A 23773-nucleotide genomic window follows, 5' to 3' on the forward strand; every position below is an offset into this window, starting at 1 on the left:
GTTCACTTCGTTGCAGGGCCTGATGTGCCGTGTCCTTGGCTGCCTACAATATTATATTTGGAATACATTGCTTGTCCAGAAGAAAATATTGAGTCGTGATATACATTCTGTTGTTGATGATTGTAAAAAAGGGTCTCTTGGAACTACAATGATAGGTATTGAGCAACATGGCTTTATAGCGTCAAACCTGGCTCTGATTCAAGAAGCAGGTTCCTTTTAAAACCACAAAGAGAAAAGGAGGACTGTTTTATTGAAGGAAAGGCGCACATACAGTTAACCCCTTCCAATGCTCAAACATTTGCAGATGGCTGGCTGTAGACAAAGACAGAAACATTTATGTGATTTTTTTTTTAAGTCCCAGGCATTACTCCTAGCTGACATCATGTGTGCATCTGATCGCTCTTTTTACCTGGAGCTGCTCCAGCGGGCACACATGCTCCCAATTAAAGTCCATCTATTACATCCTATCTCCTGTTTTTTATTGGACAAATGAGAAACAAGTTGGAGCAAAGCCATTTTATTTATTTCAACACATAAAATATTGTTTTATCAAAGGTTTGTCATGAAAAACTCTTGGATCTCTGGAGAAAAGTAGGAAAGTATAAGACAAATAAACAGGAACTGTTGGTTGTGCAATTCAGAGTTCACTCACTCGCTCAGCTGTAGAGTCTATTGTTGCCCTGAAAATGCTTTGTGTTTTTAGTTTCCTTTAGGAAGTTGGCTGTCCTACAATACCTTTACTTAATGGGGTCTGTATGACAGGAGTACTGCTGTTTTATGTGTTGTGTTGCTAACACAATGAACAACACACAACATTTTGCACCTGAGGCCAGTTTATGCATGTTTGCTTTTGGGCGTGGCTAAGGAGTGCGTGTATACTGCTCAAACCCCTACCAACATCCTACCTATAAAAGGCATGGGTGGTCAGTTTGTTTATTGTGTGGGTTTGCAAACAATGCTCTTCCATTAGGATTAGACTATTAAATTGTCCACAACGAACAAATGCACTTATTACCTTTACACATGTTTCCTATCACAGTGTTGATTTCGCATTTGCTGTAAACTCTGATATAGAGCTGGGTTGTGTACAAGCTTGTAAATGTGAGTTTTAGGACATGTGCTCTGCATGGAACACCTCTGTGAAGCTTTTAAATGGTTCAGTGTCCTACATTAAGAAGTCTCTCTCTCTGTGTATAGTGTTGCTTATTGTTGCTGCTCTACATTTTACTTAGAGTGGACAATTCCAGATGTGCAAGAAAGCAAAGAAGTTGGAAAAATATAACACAGAAATATTATTGATCATGATATTCATTTAATGATATCACATTTTGTACAAAGTGTCACAAAATACAAGTACAAAAACAGTTAATTGTAAGATACTTCCCAAAAGTAATAGGGAAAATTAACAGCCACATTGAAAATGTTCTTCAATGTATGTATACAGAAAATAAAATCCAGTCTCAGTTATTTAGGATTTCTAAGACTCGAGTGAAAGACAAAATCCATGGCATTTGGATGTGTGTTCTAGCAGTCTAATCTTCCTCTGAGGCATGTGGGCACAGGGGGCAGTGGGGGCTGGGCTGATGGTAACCTGATGTCTGCAGGTCTATACACAAGACAGAACATGCATTATCACTGAAGATGGAGTATCTACAGGTCATGTACACACAAAAGGTTACTTTGAGTAGAGCTCAGGCCCTTATCCTTGGATCGCTGGAGCCTGCCTCTACAATAAAACTTGGTCAGAAAATAGATGTAGTGAAGTATTCATAGTCACAGTAAGTGCAGAGTGAGAAATTACAACTCAATAAATTAAGTATAAGACAATAACATGTGTACTGCTTGAAAAAAGACTTTCAAATTAAAGGAATAAGAGTTGTTCAGTCAGTTTCAGTCATTCATGCACATTGTACAAACAAAGGACTGAGTTTGAGAGTGAAAAAGAGATTTAGTTTTGAGTGTCGAGACACATCGACTTAGACTGTCTGATATTCTACGTACAAAGCCTTTTGACTCGTACCAAATGAGTTTTAATCCTCAAAGATTTTAGTCTGCCACTTTATGTGTTAGCTACATTAAGAGAAGGTAGTGGGTATAGGGCATAATTAACAGTCATTAAGTTTTGTACAATAATAAACAACATAAAAACAACACATCCAAATAAAGTAACATGAGCATCAATTATGTTCTCTGCATGACTTCATTTGGCATTATATTCACAGCAAGCACTGCTCCCTTTAGGGTAGTACTAAACGGTTTCAGAACACAGCATAACGCTGATAGTACTTAAAATGGGGCTTTCATTAAAAGGCAGCACAGCAGCACAGCCCTCTTTAGTGCACTCCATATGGACCCACAGTATCTATATCCTTACATACTCAGTACAGCTCCTGGCAGTATTCATCTGTCCCTTCAGCTCTACTGATGCCACAGCAGTCCATGTTTGTAAGAGAAGAAGTAAGCTGCTGACTGTATTTAATGTCTGCTTAGACAAATATATACCTTAATGTGTACAGTTCAGACACTGGTCTTTCACAGCAGTTGATTGTGAACTGTTAACACCTTGTTTGAAAAGGTAGCTTACATATTGTAATCCTTATACTCTGAGCAGTTCCAGCATTTGTCAAAAGTAGGATGGCTTGTGTGACGCCATATTGTTATTTGATGTACAGTGGTCTTGTAGTAGTAACACCTCATATTCCACATTGCCATTCTGGACGGCCGGTTCTGGGATCATAATCTGTGGCTGCTTCTGAGGTAGTGCCCCATTGTCCACACTAGTCTTCACTCCATCCAGTTCAAGCTGAGAGGGCTCACACTCCAGTTCTAGGTGACCCTTAGCTCTCTTCTTTCGTAAATAGCACATGACCCCCACTGCAATTGCCACCAGTACAAGAAGAAGCAAGATGGCAATAGCTGGAATTATCATAGTGGTAAGTTCTTTTTCTGGGTATGTCTGTTTGTAGAAATTGTTTTCAGGAGTTGTTTGAGCCTCTATGCACACTTTATCTGTTCCAGTAGGTGCTCCGAGAGGACTGGCACAGACCGCATAGGTGGAGTTGGGTTTCAGACCTCTGAGAACATATTCTGGATGAGACGCCGGCAAATTGAGTTGCATTGGCCTGCGATCTGGTCCTGACAGGTTGCGATAAGTCAGTCGAATAGCGCGCGTTTTAGGCCTCAATTCAAAGTACCGATGAAGATCCAACAGGATGGACGTTGGAGTAGCATGGTGTGAGCTGATGTCTGGTGTGTCCACTGTTACAGTTGGCTGGGGATCCACTCGTTCAGGTGGAGGTGCAGGCTTGTTATAGATCTCACAATATGAACCCGTAAACCCACGAGGACACATGCACTCTACCTGTCCTGTTCCACCCAAGAGACAGGTCCCCCCATTCAAGCAGGTGTCTGATGGGCAGAAGTGTGTCTCCTCCTCGGGCTCCTCCTTGGTGCCAGGGGAGGGGATGATTGGAGGTAAGGGAGTGTCATCATTGTCTTTCACCTCAGGCTTTTCACTCTCCCCAGGACGTGGTGCAGCCCTCGTAGTACTGGATGCTGTAGTGACAGGAACAGGCTTGGAAGTAGTTGTTTTCGCTGTAGTCGTGGTGACTGTAGTTGTGGTAGGACAACCAAAATCACGATGGTCAAGTCTCTCTAACACTTTTCCACCAATAATGGGTGGGAAGTGACAACGTGTTTCCTCCGTCTTCTCCAGCATGACACCCTGGGCCCTCAGCCATCTTGGGAACCAGGCCAGTGTGCACAGACAGTTAAACGGGTTCTCTGCAATTGTGAGTTTTCTAAGGTGAGGAAAATATTGAGAAAATTCTTCAGGGAGACTTTGCAAACTGAGGGTGCTGATGTCCAGCTCCTGCAACTCACTAAGGTTTTGTAAGTCTTGAATATTTAGAGGACCCATGGGGTTGTTGGCTAGATTGAGATGAATCAGTGCATGGGTTTCTTTTAGCACTGGAGGAAATGTCTCAAGCTGGTTTCCGGACAGGTCCAATTCATGAAGGTTTTTCAGATTACTTATCAACTCTGCATCTAGTTTTGTGAGTCCAACTCCACCAAGTTTAAGAGACTCAAGGTTGGGCATCTGGATATCTGATGGTCCAAGGGTGGGCAAGTGGTTAAAGCGGAGATCCAGAAGAAGTAATCGTGGCATGGCAAGAGTTGGAATGGATGTTAGCATGTTTCCCTGTAGCTTTAACTCCAGAAGGTGCTCCATACTGTTAAACGCAGCAGGGTGGATGGCCTTTATATGATTACTATATATGTACAGACGCTCCAGCAGTACCAGTCCTTGAAAAGACTTCTCAGAAATGTAGGATATCTGATTGGATGACAAGTCAAGGTTTTTTAAAGAGAACAGAGGCTCGAAAACGCTATCTGGAAGTTCTGTAAGTTTGTTTTGACTGAGATCAAGCATCTCCAAGATCTCCATACCACGAAAGTCATCTGTGTTTAAACTCTCGATGCCATTGGAGAAAAGGTAGAGGTTTTTTGTCAATGGGGAGACTCCAGTGGGGATGGAAGAGGAGCGTCTCAGGTAGCACATGGTCGAGTCCACGGGGGAGCATGTGCAGTCTTTGGGGCAGGTGTTGGAGAAGCTGGAGTCAGGATGAAGCAGGACAAGGAGAACGGGCATGAGGGGAGTGAGAAAGCCCTTCATGGTGCAGTCTCTCCCTGCACAGCCTAGGACAAAAAGAGAGAAATAGTCATTAAAAATTTAAATTACAAAACACATACAACTCCTAAGACAATGATCAGGTCAATAATGAGTTCAACTTAATTTTTGTTCCCTCTATGAGTGTAAGTCTGCCTTATGCTGAGGACATCATGTGGTCTATTTATGGTAGGTGTGACACAAGCGACAAGAGAATACTCCCCATTTATTTAGTATAGACATTTAGGGGTCATCATTTTACCCAACTATGGAGAGAAAGAGCAGCATATATGGTAAATATTTATAAGAATGTTAAACCAAAGTTTTCTACAAAGTGGCAACATGTAGTGTGCAGTCCACTCGATTATTCATTTGTGTTTGAATAATATTTTTCAGTTTTATTTATTAAAGCATTTCTAATTGATACACTGCTGCTTTACGTCCATCTTTTTGTTAGTACATTTCACATCCCTTAAAAGCCACTAAAACCCTAAAAAGCATTTAGAGTAAACACAATTGTGGTGTTTAGATTGCAATAACTGTACCAGCTTTGTACGGACTGTTTATCTGTGCATTGTGCATCTGCGGCTGATTTACTTTGCGGTGCTGAAGAGCGGTTTCTATGATAGCCTTAAGTTTCTTCCCTGACCATAATGTAAACAATACGAACTTTCAACATTATTATGCACACTGACAGTAAGTACTTACGGCTAAAATTGTGCATAGCTGAAGTGAGTGGAAAATGGAGAGAATTTGTAAGAAGCAGAGGACGGAATGAAGACGAAAATAAGGCTAGTGTCTGACATGTCAGTGAAGCCATTTATCATCCTATGTTATTCAGCGAGACAGTCTTGGAGCGAACAGGCTACAACTTTATTTCTTACTACTTTTTTTTTAGTTTTCTAATTTTTTTTATCTTTTCTTTTTCTTTTTGCCAGTCCAAAGTCCATATGAAAGGGCATCAGTTTTCAACAGCTAACAACTACTACAAGGGATCACCAAAATAAAGCCTTACTAAGTTTGACAAAGTAGAACAAAGAAAGAACATACTGTCCGCTTTATATTACCAAGTCTCTGAAGTTAACCACACTGTTGATTCAGATAACAATACATTGGAACCAGTATCTGTTAAGAGTAGTGGAGAGGAGGGTTAATGGAACGTCTAGTTTCTGTGAAAATAATTTATTTTTACTTCCCAGTGATCTTTTTGAATGCATTGCTTGGAAAAAAACTACAATAGTTTAAAGTTGTTTTGCTTTTACAACTTCTGAATTCTTTGGAGTAAATGTATTCAGTGGTCTGGAAACAAACTATGACTAAATTGTGACACAGGAAAAGACTACAAGAAAACACCAGCCTTTGGTTAGAAAAACAGGAGATTGAGTGGGCAGAAAGAAATGACTGCAGGGAAAAAATATTTGAAATAAAAGTTGTTTTTATAAGGGAGTATACTTTTTTTCTCTGAATATTCAATCACATTCTTTTAGGAGATGCAGAAACTCAACTTGATCTGGGTTTAAGGCCAGAATACACAACAACATCAAGGCGGCATGAGAGAGGAGAGCTGTACCGCTGATAAAACGCACAATATTTTTCCTAAAATGTGAAGTCAGTGGTGAGTCCTGCGAGACTCTCCCCGGAGCAGAGTGTTTATTTGGAGTGTGCCTCATTCCAAACTGGGCCAGGCACATCTGATAACTCACAGAAAGAGAAACTGTGTTGGAGGTGCATCAGGAGGGGGAGGGACAGCGCTGCCAGTTTACAGATAAAACATAGCATTTTTGTGTGTTTTTTGTCTTATCTGTGTAAGATAAGGGTGCCACTATTCTGTAAGAGAGCTTGGGCTATGTACAGTAACAGTAAAGTTGCTTTAAGGACAAATTAGTAACAATATTCAGGCAATATTGCACAAAAAAGAAAAAAAAATTGGCACAGCATTGCAAAAAAGTTCTAGAGTTCTGTAGGGATGGGACAATATACAATAATATCACTAATTGCAACACATTATACCACCAGACTATGCCAAAAAAACAAACTACTTATTCATTATGTTCTCATCTATATTATAGTTGTTTTCATAATCCTATATTGTTCAAACACAAAACTTAAAACTTATTAATACCCTTTAAACTCAAGTATGTGGACAGTTACTTGAGTATATTTCCATAATATTCTTTGCAACCATTTTGCCCATGATCATCCTGACACCAAATTTCACTATAGTCCCATGCCGAGAGCCCAGACCTGGACTTGGATTCAAATAGTTCATGGCTAAATATAAAACCCCATAAGGCTATGACTGAATTGTACTTTTGTAAGAGCCCAGGTTGCATCTTTAGCATACATCTCTTACATTAGCTTTTTTCACATCCCACTGAACAGTTGATTTACAGTTTTGTCCATCCATACGCTGACCAGTAGACTGCTCTGTTGAAATACCCCCTCCCACCTACGCCCTTGTAGTTACTTGACTTGTAATTTCCTTTTTTCTCCCTTGCACACTTGTCGAGACATTCCTCAGACAGGCAGCAGCTGAATTTGAACATCTTGTACGTCTCATTGAGATTAGCAGAACATTTCAGGGGGTTTTACAAAGACGGAATGGATTTGATGAATGACATGGCTTTTATGAGAATTAGAACAAATATTCTGATTAGTTTTACGTCTGTGTTTTTCTTCCGTCTTTGTTGGATTTGTAAAAAAGCACTGACAGTTGAAATAGAGGAACCACCTGAGGGCCAAAAACGGTAGGAGAAAACTCAATCCTGGGAAAATTCTTGCACAACCCTAGAAAATGGGCAGCAGTGGTGAGATAAAAGTGAATTTCAAAAATCAGATCCAAAAACACACAAATGAAAAGGAAACATGGACAAAAGCATTGCGGAGGTAGCGGGGAGCACAATTGGGTATAAGGGCCCAGCTTAGAGAGGGTGATGTGGGCTCCGGCAATTAAATCCCAGCAGGCCAAGCGTCAAGAGCCCTTATCTTCAGAGCTCAAGGCCAAAACCAAGACGCTGTGGAGGATAGCAGAGGGGGATTGAGAATTATGGGGCCTGTACACGGAGGAGGCACAGGTTACTATGAACTCTGAGAACTCCCAACAGCAGCCGGAAGACCAGAGGGGGCATGAGCCAAGACACACAAAAGGCACTGACTGTTCCCACCAAGTTTGAAACATTAAAATAATGTAAAGCTGAAAGGAAAAACGCACTAATAGGCCCTTATACAAGTGATTCAGATAAGCTGCACCTATAAACTTTGACACTACAGCAGAGATAAGTCTGAAAAGTTGATATTTTGACATTTGGTAAGTACCATTTCACAGATCTGATTCAGTTGGAAAGGGTGAACCTAGTAAGGGTTTCAAGCTGGGAGTATAACCAATAAGAAGCCAATAATAGTGTTAAATTGTACATTTATTAAAGCAGGTTCTGAAATTACACATTTACCTGCTGGCATTGTTTATTATATATTTAAGGACACATAAATAGCATTATTATATACACCAAGAATTATTAGGCTAATCATTATCAGTAGTATTTCTTTATTTTTAACAGTGCAAAATTCCTATAGTGAACTTATCCACAAGTGACTCAGCCCAAATCTTTTTATCCGTTACATTTGCCCCCTTCTTCAACCATGACTCCAAACAGGCACTATCCCCCCATCTCTTTTCCACTGTCAGCACTGTCCAAGCAACAGCTGGACCGCGTTACCCATAATCCTGAGGGGTTATCCGTCAACATGACAAAAGGGTCAAGAGAGAATCAGAAAGGCGGACCGGGACTTGTGTGGACTATCAGAGGATGAAAAGATTACTTAAATGGTAGCGCTAGAGAGGAGCAGAAGGAGAAATGCCACACATATATTTAGCCAAACGTCTGCGCAATGTTTGGATTGTCTGAAAGAATGTGGAACATCTGTAGGAGGTAATGATACTTGAATGTTGTTGTTCATTGTTGTTGTTCACCTGTCGGATGGCAGAAAGGTGACGCCAGTTTTAAAACTTATTGCAAAACAAATCACATAGTTTTAACACGAACCTAGTCACATGAAAATAAAACCTTGTAATCAAATCTAACCTGGCATTGGAGTTGTCAGATATATTCATACTCTGATACTAATCAATACTAAAACACTCAAAATCAAATACACACTTGACCGTCAATACCGAAAATAAAAAAATAAATAAAAAATGAATGGATCTGAACTTTTCTTGGATATTTTTACAATGGTCTTGACCCATTGCAGAAAAAGTTAAGACCAAACGACAACAAGAAAGTACTATTATTACATGCTACTGTCTTTAAAGTCCTCATTTTAGTATCTTTGAGGTATTGAAGTTGGTATGAAGTCTCTTCCTTATTAAAACTGAATGAGTATTTTGACAGCACTAAGTGGCATAATATTTTTACAATAATAGGTGACCTAAGCAAAAACAAAGTCTCTGTATGGTCACAATATACATCTTAAACAAAAGTTAGTCAAATACAAAAAGATATCCCTAGCTAAGTAGTGTCTGTCAGTGGCGATTTTTATCCTGTAACCAACATATTTACTGTTCTTTGTAGTGGTCTTGAAAAGAGGATTAGGGGGAGTAGTCAATGTACTGCACAAATAAAGCTTCTCAACTCATTTCAGTGTGACCACACACCAGATCCTACAGATGAGATAGCCTACACTCTGACTATACATACAGCTTTGAGCTAACAAGCATTACCTCTGTAATTGAGTGGTACGGTATGTGCTAGTTCAAAAAGATGGCCGCTTTCAAGTCAGGATTTATGTTTCCGAAAGACTTGCTTACATAGACAGTGTGAAGTATTGCGACCATAGTCTGCAGCTTGCGGACATAAAGGAGAACATAATATACAAGCCAGGGGTGAATGTGAGGCTAGCAGGAGAGCAATGTAAATTTCAACCAAAAATGTGATTACAAAGAGTTTGATTTATCCAACAATAAATAGTTTTTATTAGGGCTGCACAATATACCACAATTAAATTGAAATCGAAACTTGAAACAATCCTCTCTGCTCTTTATAATGAAAAATCTAGTTTAAACCTGTACATGTTCTGATATGCATTCTGATATGATTCTTGTATTAGTTTATTAGTTAAGATTTCAGTCTTAACTAATCTCTCAAATGTTCAGAACAGAATCCTACTTTTTAAACATAATCACAAATTGCAAATGCAGAAAACTTGCTAATCATCTTTTTTCAACCTAGTTTCCTACAATGTTGGTTATCAAAAGTTATACAAAAAAAATAAAAAAATAAAAAATAAATCAGTGAAGAACATGATGAAAGCCACTCATCTGATTAGATAGCATCAGCTCTAAAGGATAACAAAGCCAATGGTGGAGGCCTGTACTGCGGGGGTTAGGGGTCATGGTGGGGATTAGTGTTTCCACTGCGGTTCACTCTTCTGTGTCCTGTGATGTAACTTAGCCCCGGCTACAACAACAGCCCTGTTTAACACCAAAGTAAAAAGGGCTAAAGTTACCAGCATACACCTGAGATTATGGCAGGTGCTTTCTCCATTCCTCCGGGGTAAAGCGAAACACTAGACTAGCTGGAGCGTGTCTCAGTAAATAATGCAAACGTGACACTGTGCTCTCGAAGAAAACTGTTGAGGAGTTACAGAACCAGAAACCGTTTTTAGACCATAAAATACCATGATGACTTGATGAGAGTGAAAGTAAAGTAAATATAGTGGGAAATGTACAAAAGGGGCATTTGTAAATGTCTATGGTTATACAGACATCAGAAAAATCTGTTCTGCTTGGATAGATTTGTATTTAAAGTAGTAATTGTTCATGTGTTTGGTCTGTCTTAGAAGAATCTATTGCATTCAACACATTAAGCATCATGTCATTCATTTCTTCATAAGGACAGACGATAACCTTTTGAGTTAGGCTGCTTTTTTTTTTATAAGAACATAGGTTGGGGGACATCACTTGTAAATAGGGTAGAACTATATAGCTTCATTAAAAATAACAATTTCTTGGCTTTTTATCTGTTAGATTGTGTCAAGAAGAAAATAAAGCCGGCAAAGATGACGCCACAGAACATGACTGCTCTGACAAAATCAGACCTGACGCTGTTTGACACTATAGACACTTCTTGTTTTGTCCATAAACCAGTGTCTCTACATGACAGCCATCCCTCACCAGCATTCCCTGCCCTTTGACCTCTGACTTCTTCTCCCATCAAGCACATCTATCTAGATCCAGCTCATCTCACATTACATAGACACCCGCTTCACTGAAACCAAGGCTCTCATCGATTTTCCTGTTTTGAACCAAGCGTCACAATCTACAATGGCATCTTGTGGCGTACTGTCGCCTGGAGGTTGTGACCCCGCCCCCTCCTGCTAGGGCTCGTCGCTGACCTGTGCTGCATCAGTCACAGCTGAGTGGCATGAAAACACAAACACTACACTGCATTTCTCAAAGTCTTTCTCTCCTCCGCTGTTTACTATTTATTCTGACCCCCACCCGCAACCAGGGGAGGATCAAGCACCACTGATGCTGCACAGGTCAAGTTAGGTTGTATGAAGAAACAATTGCATTCCTGTTTGAGAAATAAATGTAAGAGACTTGGTTTAGTCCTGAATTAATGGACAAAGATTTGGGGTTTGTTAAGTGTTTCTTTGGGTCAGATTGTTTTTATTCCATATTGGACCTGGTTAATATTGTGCAATTGTGATTGCATTAGGGTTGTCTCAATATGTGATACCCTGATACTAACTGATACTAAAACTTGTACTATAACTACATACTCCTTTAAACAAGTATCAGAACTGAAAAATGAAAAATGGGAGTATGAAATTTTAGTATTGTGGCAAGGCTTGTGTGTATTTATACATATATATTTATACAGATGTATTCTCTGTGATTCTCTATGATTTCTTTCTTATGGAATTTAATTTATTACTCCATGACAAAGTTAATTTTATGTTTATTATATGTTGGGAATTGTGTTTTCAGAACGGCTTCTATATATCAATCAAGTCTTCAATGCAAAAATCCTCCAGATCAACCTTGTTCTAAGCCTTTGTATCACATTACTTTTGACCCACTCCGTATCAAAAAAATCTTTTCAATGACAGTTTGTTGTATACTTCCGAGTATATGACTCTGTCCCGAATTGTTTGCACTTGAGTGTGCGTGGGGCAGGAAGTATCTAGACAGACCAGTTTTATCAGTGAAGCCACAAGGCCAAAACTAAAGTGTACAATGTGACTCTCCACCGAGGACACTACAACAACATTAAGTAACATTTAGTATGCAAGTTTGTCACTTCTAAACGTAAAATGGCTTTAATTTGTAATCTCCAATATTGTGTCAAAATTCAACAACACAATATAATTTACCTTATAGTTAGATAAGATTTTTTTTCTATGACATCCCATGCTCAAAACTGCCCAGACTTCAGAAGTGGGTATACCATATACCGTCACTCATTATAGCTGTTACTGATCAGTAATTTTAAGCTTTAGACATGAGAAAATCTTTACCTGAAGTTGTATTGCAGAAGTCATATGCCTCAGAATGGAGCGCTGCTAAACCAGAGGTGTGTCAGGCAGCGTGCAGGCGGCTGACTGACTGCTTGCCTAAAAACCTGGTAAACTAAATACCTCACTGTAGCTTAGCACGCATTATCAGTGAGTCTGCCTGGCCTGTCCCTTTGGCTCAAATGTCCTGTTGCTCTTTAAAAATATTCAGTTACCTTTCTAAGTGGCACCCAGGAAGCTAAATTTGTCTCACCTCAGTAGTACTTCCTCTCAATGGCAAAGCAACCCGCGCATAATATACTGTTGGTTTGGGCACATCCCACATGTATTCAGTCCAAAAAGCCTATTAGTCTTGTCAATGCGAAACGCCCTCCCTCTCCCCCGCCCCTCTCAGGTTAGTTCTTGCAGTGATTTGGAGTATGAGTGGAATCTGATGAAGGCACATCTCCAGCACCTGCCACAACAGCCCGCCGGGTCATGTGGCAGCGAGTGGGTGTCAAACTCTTCTTTAGGCTGAGGAACATATGAAAGCTCAGGCCTACTGACAAATGGGGTGAAATAGTGGCTTGGACCAGCAAAAATGTAAAAAAATAATATATGTAAAAAAAAAAGTATATATATATATATATATATATAATAAGTGAATATCTTCTGTGCTATATTAATGCTCTTTCTTCATACTCCCCATTATTAACATTATGTTTCATTATGATTAATTATGTATTTTAAAACGTTTTAATATGTTCGAAATAAAAGCTTATCAAAGCCAAGACTACAAAAAGGAAGACTACAGTTGAATACATTTGCTCTTTATAGAAATCATCTGAGATGTAAAACAATATAGCAAGTTCTGTAGGATATGTTGGTGATATATTAACTGAAATTGTAATGAAAAATAACTTTACTTCAACTTGATAAGGTAAAGGATCTATGGTGCACTGTGTCTCCCAACCTGCTTTTCAAGCCCTTGCTCACCTCTTATTCTGCCTGTTTTTTTTTCTCTTCTAGTTTACCGTTTGTGATTTTTCTTGTCAATCCCGCCTGCAGGCTTTTTCCTTTTAAAATAACACCTTAGCCACGAACCACACACTGAAAAATATGTGACAAGCAGATCACTGGTGTTGATTAGGATGTCACTGTGGAATTTATTGTGAAATAAAACTGCATGCACTGGTAGTGGGCCAACTCTTAGAGATGGTTGAGGTAAACCAGTAACAAACTATTGGACAGGCTGGTGCACAAAGGCAGGCCTTTGTCTTGTACCGCTCCGGATACAAACCTCTCACTTGACTTGAGTAAATATTAGTCTAAAAGTTAGTGCCTTGGGGGAATTCGGGGTCATAATGTGCTTTAAATTCCAACACACTGTCCAATTTGTTCGAACGTTTCACCTATTTTATCTTCGCATGTCACTTTTATGATTAGTTGGAGCCTATCTGTGCACACTGAACAAAAAGCTCTGAATTGAGTTGTCTAGAGAAAAACTGTGTTTTTTTCTCTGTTATGCACTTCAACAATACATCGCATTGCAATCTTTTATTATCTGTAAATTGACATATCCTGTCAGTTTTGGTCTTATTGGAATCTAGTTTTGCTTTTGTGCGACGCTGCAGATGTTGCCTTATCATGTAATACAGATATACTTTATTGTTACCTTTATTAAAATATCTCTCACTATGTGCTCATTAAAGGCTGTATTCTGTACCTGTGAGGGCAGCTGGCTACACAGGTGAGTCCTAAGATTACAGAGTGAAGATGTCATTCAACACTACTCTATTAATACATCATCAGAGCCCCGCCATGGTGAGACAGGTGTGTATTTACCACTGGGACATAAATAAGCTGAAAGAAGCTAATGATGAATGTCTGACAGAGAAGAAACTATATTATTCAGATGATTTACCATTAACGCACTTGGAAAAACGCGCTTTTCAGTTTTTGGTGTCACTAAATTCCATTATCGGGTAAAAAATACTCATAGCACTGTCCTAGTATGCACTGTTACTGAAACAAAACATTTAATGAAATTATTTAATCAAATCAAGTAGTCAGTCTGCTTATTTTTAATCAAGGGCTGATCTATGTCTTGTCTTTCCTAATCAAAAACATATATGGAGCTGTGTTTTGTTTCATGTCACAAACACTCTGTTCCATCTTCTCATGTCATGTGGTAATACAGGAAGTGCTTCACTGTGTTTTTAAACTCCATAGACCTTCACTAGAGTCGTTTTGGATCATCTCAGCCCTGGAATTGCCAATCTCTTCTGAACAAAAGATAAAAGTAGCTGTTAACTTGAAAACTACCACTATATGACATCACAAGGTGCAACAAAGCATTTTAAGCAGTTGAGGTGTAGACAGTCTAACAACACAGGTTCACTCAAACATGTGTGAATGAAACTTAACACAACTCCAGATATGTTTTTGGGGAGATAACAACATTTTAACATTATGCAAGCTCACAAGAGTCAATTTCTGCATAATACAGGACCTTTAAAGTCAATATTCACACGTTTGATCTTCCTTGTAGATGCTACATTTTGAGGACTTTTTCTCATCCAAATTATATAATATATTGGTTTAAATTGTTGATTGCTATGGCATGGAAATTACTTTAAGCCACAATTCATACTCGTTTGTCATTATACTGGAAACAATATGAATTCCACAGTTATTTCAGTTTCGATTTACCTTTTTGGGATATTTTGACCACTAAGATGCAATATTCTATCTTTAGTCACAGTAGCAAGTGTAGTTCTCGTTAATGGAATTGAAACATTCCCAGTTGCAAGTGTAGAGGGAAATTGTCAACGAGGAAGAGACATAATGAATCTTTGTTATTCTTGCACAGATGAGTAATTTGTCTTAATAATGAGCAGTCCCTCATTTCACAATAATCAACTGTCACGATTATTACGCATTCCTCTGTGCTCCTTTATGAAGAATGAGCACTCAAGTTTGTTTATGTTTCAAGGTTTTGAGGTAACATACGTGCGCAGTTTCAGTGTGTAGCACGCAACACCTTTGTTTACTTTTAAATATTTGCTTGTGGCTTTATAAAAGGTTTCTTATGTGTATGTGTATGTGTCGTTGTATAGGTAAAGCACTTGCATCTCTTCACTTTCAAGTTTCCAGACATTTTTGAAGCTACAGATCATCCTAATAGGAAAAACAGACTTTTGGCTCGCATACAGGGAACACTTATAAGCTCTGCACATCGTATTTTACTTTAAATTCAAATAGCATGTATTAAGGGTTTTATATGTTAGTTAGGTATGAAAAAGCTACACAAACAAGAAGTCAGATGTGGCTATAATTCAAAGTAATGTGTATGAGCTTTGATGTTAAAAGTGGAGGATTACGGCCGAATAAGGGCTAGTGTGAATGTTGACATTGAAGCATGAGTCTGCCTGGCAAATAATTTACAGTGTACTAGCAGTCACACCATGCGCACATTCCTGTTCCAAAGAATGTATGTGTTACACTGAAAAGCCCACTGGAAGTTAACACAACTTTTTTCCCTAAGAGAAAGATTGGGCTCTGCAGAGAAAAGGTGGAGGAGTGTTAGGGCAATTAACGCGAGTAGCCGAGTGCGTCCGAGTGCCTTGGGCTGCAGGCTGTTCCTGGGTGGAAGCCTTAACAAGTACAACACAGTTACTGTCACAGCTCATTGACAGCCAGCACCATGGGAGCAGAGGCTGGACAGGCATATAGAGGTCAAATAGGGTTTGCAGGGTTAGAAGATGTAGCCAAGTTATATTGATATGGTGAAAGTAGAGGAGAACAGTTATGAATGAAATGTTTTAAAGGTGCACTATGTTGCTTTTCTAGTGGGGGTTCAGCCATATACTTGTGTTATTGTATTACCTGTAATACAGTCCACAGCAATTAACGTATCTGTTTTAAGTTTATCCAAATACAAGTGTTTTATTGTTTTATGCTCACCGTTAAAGGTTTTAATGTGACCTGTAACTGTCGGCATCACTTGCTAATCTCCAGGGCTTTAGATGTGTTTATGTTTAATGCCATACTCTAGAACATTTTAGGCAATATATACATTTAGCCATAATATATTCTTGAAGACGAGGAGGTGGCAGAGATCCACCATGAAAGTTACAAAATAGACCTTTAAGTTTGATTCTCCATAGTTTAGTAAGTGACAGGACAAAGAATAAACGTGGCAAAGAATGACCTTCCATTGCAATATACAGCTTTTTTTTTTTTCTATTAGCAAGTATTATGGTTTTAAGTTTAGGAATAATGCATTGGCAGCAAACTGCACTCCAAGGAAAGATTTGGACAGAATAAGAAAAACACTTGCTTTCGTAACTGTTACTTTACACCAAAACTGAACAATGTGCTCATTTTCTACAACATTTACTCTAATTTGCAATTGAAATAATTCCTTGTGAAATAACAATCCTGTTAAGAGCTTGAAATCTAGCCTGCACTGTATCTGCTAATACGTGTGTGTGTGTGCGTGCGTGTGTGTGCGTGTGCGTAAAGGGCTGCTGTTGTGGTGGTGCCAGTCTTGTTAAGAGGCTCAGATGTGTGTGTGAAAAGACCCTTGTGAGGAAACTGTTAACACAATACCGACCGCCAGCACAGTGCGGTTTGCCTTACTAAATGCGTATTCAAAGAGTATGCTACTACAGTGAGTGCTGCCTTGAGAGCATTACAACTTCTTTCTAACTTTTAGCACAAAATATAAAAATTTCTCTTACCCAATAGAGAAGTTCTCCTTACTTTGGCTCCACCTTTTCTTTTCCTGGAAATAGCAAAGAGTAGCAATTAGATCAATATATTTTAGGCATTCAAAGCACGAGATGTTTTATGAATTCAAATTGGTCGAACTATTTCATCCAGACGACAGAGATAAAAGAATGCAGGCCAACTACCCTCGGTTGCTAGCTTGCTGTTAGTCAAAATAGCATGACCAGTACTTTTTATGGCGCAATCTAGTTTTGTAGTAGAATCCTGACCACTTTCTTGTTGTTTTTGCTGAACTTTGCCGACCCCATCATCTTGGAAAATCCCAAACTCCACATATTATTTATAGGTGTTCACATGAATGCCCTCATTGTTTTTCATTGGTTATTTCTTTGTGTGGTTAAGGGGTCATAAAAATTAGTTGGAAAAGATGAAGTGGCCACATTTAATGAAGAATGCTGGGCACAAAATGGCACAAGATTTTGTCCAAACCTTGTTCTTCTACAATTAGAAAACTATAGACTGTGAGACTCCGTGTAAAACTGACTTGTCCGGTATGCATTTCCGCTAAGTATTGTTTTTGCGTTCATATTTGGTATACCTGAGCCGTGAGTCAACTGTCAACGTGTGGTAGGAGAGATAGATTGTGTAACACCTGAAACTCAAGCTGTTTTACATGTTATGTTTGTTGACAGATGTTTGGAGAAAAACAAGTACACCAGTAACTCCTTTTTGATTTGTCGTTGGATTTTTATAAGGAGTTACTGTATATGTTGTTACTGATAGGATTATGTTTTATTATTTTTTTGTTTTTTATTCTTTTTGTCATATTTGTACAGCAAACTTGTTGAGACCACTCTGCTCTTTTGAAACAATCTTTTGAAGTAAGCTTTTAATTCTAAGAAAGCGTGAAATTGGCTCTGAAAGTTCAACAGAATTCAACCCATTTGACCTGATCACGCTGTGAAGACATGCCAGTCAAATGAGCTACATTCTTATTGTGAGCCAGCAAAGCTATCAACCCACAATTATAATACTTCTTGCGTTTTATTTTAGACTGACTTAAGTAGTAGAGTGAAGTAGTATTTCCTTATGCGACAAACAAAAATCTCAGCGGTGGTATCATTACAACCTTCAAAAATTAGTCCAGATTACAGTGTTAACGGGGGTCACACGTTGAAACAAAGGAAGTTGTTTTCTTCACAGATGTGCCTTAGACATTTTATGACACACTGTGGCTTTTTATCTTAAATAACTGCGACATGTTGTAACCCGCACCTCTGCAGCAGCCTCTAACTGATGAATGCCGTGTTGAGTGACATCGGTTGGTGACATTTGTTGTTTCACATGCACAAGTGAGAACCATAGAAGCAAAACTGGGATACAGAATCTTAGCAAACTGTATTTTCCTCAATTTTATTCACTGATTGTATTTGATAGTTAATAATGATGTAGATATTCCTATTGTTTGACATGCAGTTGTTTGATTAAAAAACGACTCAGTGCCTTTACATTTTGCTTAATGTTTTGTTTTTGTCCTTTGGAAGATATTTCAGTGCATGTTTTTGCTCTAGTTTGGTCCATCTGGTTAAGGGCTCATTTCCTAATTACAGTGCTATAGCCAGAGGTAATTACAACCTAAGATTAAGAGCCATTTCTCTTTTTTTACAGCCTCTACTGAAATGCAGCAATTTGTGGTGGCTTTCTGGGATGAGCATCCTCCCTCTCATCCATGCTTTTTTTTCCTCCTTTCTCAAGGGACATTGAAGCGCTTTAAGGAATGTAGTGACTTATTTTTGACCATCTTTGTAATATACTTTCCATCACATCATGAGGTCATTTGCTTAAAGAGGTTTGTAAATGTGATTTCAGATCATGTTTGGGGACCAGTTAGTCCGGACAGGGCTCTGTAAGCCATATGCATGTGTATTTATGTTTGGTATTGAAGTGGTTTTTCTGAACGCATCATTTGGCTGGATTGGCGAGCTCTACTTCAATTTAGCTTGGCAAGCGCCTGGGGTTTGGGGTTGGCTACAAATACTCCTATGGTCAGCACTGATCTGTGCTGAGACCTTTGAACATAAAGGTTTGGTCTTATTGTCAGTGTATCTTTAGACCCTCCGCCAAGCAGTGCTTGAAAATGTGCAGGTTTCTAGCTTCATAGGGCACATAACTTAAACAATTCAGGAAAGATTAGGGCACTCAGACAACCTCTAAATACCACAGCTTGGCATTTCACACGTCTTAAAACTGAGATACGATTTCCAATTCATCAATTTGTATTTTACATTCAACATTTTGCACTAAACCAGATTTGTTTGACATGCAAAGATGTCATAGTTCGCAAACATTTCTGTCTTCTAGATTTTTAAAAATCATTTAAAATGTTTAGATTTTTTCACACAATTAATTTTTGCACGCTTTGCCTCAGCATTCTGCCTTGTCGCCTCCTCTCTGTGCACCCGCTGCTTGAGTGCCCTGCTCTTGTCCTGTTGCTAACCCCCTATCCCGCTCTCCTGCCTTCACCCAGGACCCAAACCCAATCCTCGCTTCTGCCTCTGACTTTTAACCCTCTAATCTTCCCAAAGGACAGGTCAAAAGGGTACCAGCCCGTCTGCTAATTGGTAAAAAATTGAGCTCTGAAAACTTTGCAAACTCTTTTCCACCAACATTTTGTCATTACAGCACAGATAATGAAATGCCATATTTGATTCCATCCAAATATCCAGATGGTGTGGTTCAAATATATCCCAAAGCATGTGTTTAATTGGATCTAATTGCCTTTTATGAGTGTCAGCTAAACGCTTCAGTCATGCTTCCCATCCGCAGACAGACGTTTGGGGCAGAAAAAGTCCCTGGAGATCTTGATAATACTCGGCACATATGTCCATGTCATTTAGTGGTTGTACCAACATTCACAGTTTCATATTTTTCTATGTTTATCCATAAAAATATGCCTTTCACTATTTTAAGATTTGTTGTGCTGTCGCTTATTATCTCAATTTACTTTTTTAACACTATTTTAAGTGTACATAGTTTATCTATTTCTCTCAGCAACAACAAGTGCTTCAGTGTCAACTGCATAGGCACAACATCAGGAGTGGTTCTCAACTTCTGGGACAGGCCACAAGTGTAAGTGTGGCGAGTTCGAGTATGATGCTTAGAAGACAATCTTAAACCTCAGTTAATTAATCCATTGTTCATGCATACAATGCTTTATACACACACACGCACACACACACATGCACGCATATATATATATATATATATATATATATATATATATATATATATATATATATATACACACAGTATCTTAGTAATTAGGACTGTGAAATCACTCAAATTTTAATTGTCAGTGATATGGTTGAGTCTTTTTAATTGAGAGGTCAACAGCTAATTCTTTGTCAGTAAAAGCATGTGTTTGAAGCAGAGTTCACACTTTGGAAGACAAAATTTTGTGTTAAATGGCATTGATTAAAAGCTTGTATTTTGTTTTTAGTAAGACAAAATAAAATTCAATCAAAAATCATGACTGGTTAATGCAAGAACAATCGCCCAGCCCTACTAGTAATAATATAAAAATAAATACATATAGTTGAACATAGTACAGAATTGAACCACTGTTGTTCAATATCAGTATTATAGAATAAATATTATGCAATGCAAGTAGGCCTGCTGATGTATCTATCCATCACTTCCGAACCAAATCACTTTTCACCTCGTGCAGTCTTGTGCCATGTTGCCACAGTGCTGCCCACTCAATACTCTCATACAGTAAACACTGGTGCTAAATAGTAGCCTTTCCTACTTTAGTGCTGAATAATTGCCCTCCTGTGGCCACTGTGCCGTGTCTGGAGGTCTAATACAAACCAATTACGGCCATTATATACAACCATCAATGACACAGTTTCTTCTCCTGTAGTGTAATGACAGTATGCAAAGGAAACACATGCAGAGGAAGTAACAATGAGGAGATTGGAGCTGTTTGCACCGCCTGCCTTCAGCCCTTGGGGGCAGATTAGGCGATTTTCTGTGCCTGTTTGTGGGGGCTGTGTAAAAGATGTTAATCTGTCTGAAAGTAGTTAATATGGGTCAGAAGAAGTACCTCGACTAAAGTTAATACATATAGTTAATAAGTACAGTGTGAAAGCTTAGGAGATTTTGTAAGTAAATGCATTTTATTATACACAAATATTACAAAATGACTTAAATGTCCACTAATGGTTTGGAACTGAACCAGTTCATGTCAAATGATAAATATTTCTAAAACCTGTTATTAAAGAAAACTTAAGTACTTGTAGTAATGTTTTAATTATTTTTGCATGCCCAACACTCATATGACACTCCTAAGATGAGCACACTGTTAAAGAATTATATGGAACAAAATTCTTAACAGAAATGGGACAGTCCTTTGTTTCTTCTTGGCTCACACATGAAGATGACTTGAAACGTGTCCAGTCACATCACTTTATTGGATCTTTATTAGTGTGGGTCACTTAGAGATTTAATCTGCAGGAATTCAGCCTCAGCCCTTTATCACTTAATCTGTCCACATGCCAGAGAAAACTCGTGTAAGCTGTGATGATGGGGTTTAGTATATTTCTTATTGGGAGAAACAGGTAAAGCCACTTAAATTGTTATGTCAGGTCTATGCGCAAGTTTCCCCAATGTCAGCAGAGCCAAGTGAAATGTCCGGAGAAGTCCATCTATGCCCCCTTCATCATCGCTTCGTCCCGGTTGCTAGATTTAAGCACATGCCTTTTTCTTTTTTTCACATTCCACACTAAGGAATTGTGCCCTCGAAAAGTGCTGATGTGAAATTTTAGGAACTCGCATCTAGAGTCTGGCACGCGTCTTGTAGTAAACATTTGACGCCAGAGCACAACTTTCTATGTTTGAGTTTGGCAGAAATGCCACTGTCTTGGAAAAAAACACAACCCTTGTTTTATAATCATATGTTTAGATCCAGTAAAACTACCTTTTAATGCGTCGTTTTCTCGTTGGTGATGTTGGTAAAAAGCGTTTTTAACAACGCGGTTGTGTTAGACTGATTGGAGCTGACGTTTACCTGGCGTAATGCTGCTTTTGTTCTAACCGGACTTCCACAAAGTCGCTATTTTGTGTTGTCTTATTATTTTGCTTTATAAACGAAAGCATGGAATTCTTACCTTTACTTCAGCCTCAGCAGTTGTGAGCGCAGACAGTCGCTCACACCCCCGTGTCGTTATCCCAGTGTAGCGTAAAGTAATGAACAAAGTTTAATCCAACTCTCTAAGTTGTTCTGTCTCGTGTGCGCACTCGCTCAAAGCAAAACTCACAATGATCGGTCTTCATGAAATCCTTGAAGAGACGTACACAGCCTCCACGTCAAGGAATCCGCTCAAGTGCTGCCTCCTGGACAAAAAGCGCTTTATTGGAGAGAGCCCAAAGAAAGTTGAAGCGGAGCGATGGGAGGGGCGAGCTGCGCGCGGAGAGGCAGGGCGCAGCGGCACCTTGCACCGCTCACAGTTCACTGGGCTGTGGACGGAGTAGCGTTTCACTCAACTGATTATCACTGCTCCTGAACTAGCCTACTTTTTTAGCGCAGTGGGGTGTTTTGTCCAAAGTAAAACTCAAGGAAGCCATATCAGATAAACTACTGGTTTAAGTTCTCTAGAGCCGTTTGGGGTAAATTGAATCCACGTTAGAAGTGCTTTTTAATCAAAACCACAGGTGGTTCGTTTTTATAACTATATTATGAAATGTCTATTATAAAACTACAAAAGATAATAGGTCTACTTTAACCACACTGTTACAAAATAACCTGTTTGTAGCTGTGACATTAAATTGTATCGGTTAATATATTGGTTGGAGATGTGTACTAACCAGAAATAAGTTTGACATCATTTTAAAGCCCGTTCACAATCATTTTCATTTAAAATTTTGATACAACTCAATTTGTATATGTTTGCATAGACTGTCACACTACTTCATTATTACATATGGTTTGCTCATCTTCTCTTCACCGGAGAAAGCTTTTGAAGACCCCCTAAGTCAGCAGCTGGCAGCCTGTTTGTCACTGACTCCAGCTCCGGCAGTAAGAGGATCTGTGTGTACACTGAGCCACACGTCGCACATTTCTGCAGGACTCTGACGCCTCCACTTTACAACACTCCTCTATTTAGTCTACTGGAGCTCTTGTTGCCTCTGTGCTCCCCACCTTGACAAGAAATAGTAAAAATAATTGAAACCAGGCCAGCGCTTTGCAAGGTGATGTCATGTACCCTTAAGCTGGACAGGGGCAGGAAAAGACATTGGGCAAACAGACATGTCTCCTGTCTCAAGCCCCTCATAGTGTCCTAAACTCTCAGCATGTCAACTCTTCTGTTTTAAATCTACTTGAATGGCTTTCTTACTTGGTTTAGTTTAGCTGCATTTATAGTCAGTAACAGTGTTGTCTAAAATATAAATTAGGCTAATGTTTTGTTCTTTTGGATTCAGTATTAATTCTGGCTTGTATTTCTTCCGTGCTTCTTTACCTCTGGATTGAGTGGGATATCAGGTAAAGTGGGGCTATTAAGCATTTGAGCTAGCTCTTGATTGCGTCCTTGTTTTATATAGGTTTAGTCTTTTATCCTGTTGTGATCCAGGTTTAGTTATGGGTGAAGTCCTTCAGTTGAGTCATGGCTGCCCTGGGTGAATCATGGTTCAGTCTTGATTCCGTGCTATTGTTTTAGTTTAGACTCTAATTATTATTGTTATTATTGTTTCATTTATCCAATATACATTTTGTCCTGGGTTACTTTTGTTTTGTAGCTTCCTGGTACCTTAGATATTACATATAATCTGTTGGCTATGACTAAACATAACACAATCTTATATTTTTTATCATCC

The 23773-nt window shown here is 38.9% G+C and overlaps 2 protein-coding genes across 6 annotated transcripts in view; one reads left to right on the forward strand and one right to left on the reverse strand.

The window, feature by feature from the left end:
* The window catches only part of LOC117375553 (mitochondrial import inner membrane translocase subunit TIM16-like), a 100446-nt gene that overhangs the window by 48776 nt on the left and 27897 nt on the right, over positions 1–23773 (forward strand). The gene's annotated exons all lie outside the window — the stretch shown is intronic.
* Positions 1303–22324, reverse strand: vasnb (vasorin b). 3 transcript variants are annotated; one of them, XM_033971877.2, is made up of 3 exons: positions 22069–22324; positions 16912–16955; positions 1303–4698 (listed from the first exon to the last, which is right to left on the reverse strand). In XM_033971877.2, the coding sequence occupies exon 3, from the start codon at positions 4673–4675 to the stop codon at positions 2624–2626; it is 2052 nt and encodes a 683-aa protein (XP_033827768.1). In that variant the 5' UTR covers positions 4676–4698; positions 16912–16955; positions 22069–22324; the 3' UTR covers positions 1303–2623. The 3 variants fall into 3 exon arrangements, with proteins under 3 accessions (XP_033827768.1, XP_033827769.1, XP_033827770.1); XM_033971878.2 differs by lacking the exons at positions 16912–16955; positions 22069–22324 and adding an exon at positions 12441–12484; XM_033971879.2 differs by lacking the exons at positions 16912–16955; positions 22069–22324 and adding an exon at positions 12191–12432.

Source organism: Periophthalmus magnuspinnatus, chromosome 8, assembly GCF_009829125.3.
Source record: "Periophthalmus magnuspinnatus isolate fPerMag1 chromosome 8, fPerMag1.2.pri, whole genome shotgun sequence".
Lineage (NCBI taxonomy): Eukaryota > Metazoa > Chordata > Actinopteri > Gobiiformes > Gobiidae > Periophthalmus > Periophthalmus magnuspinnatus.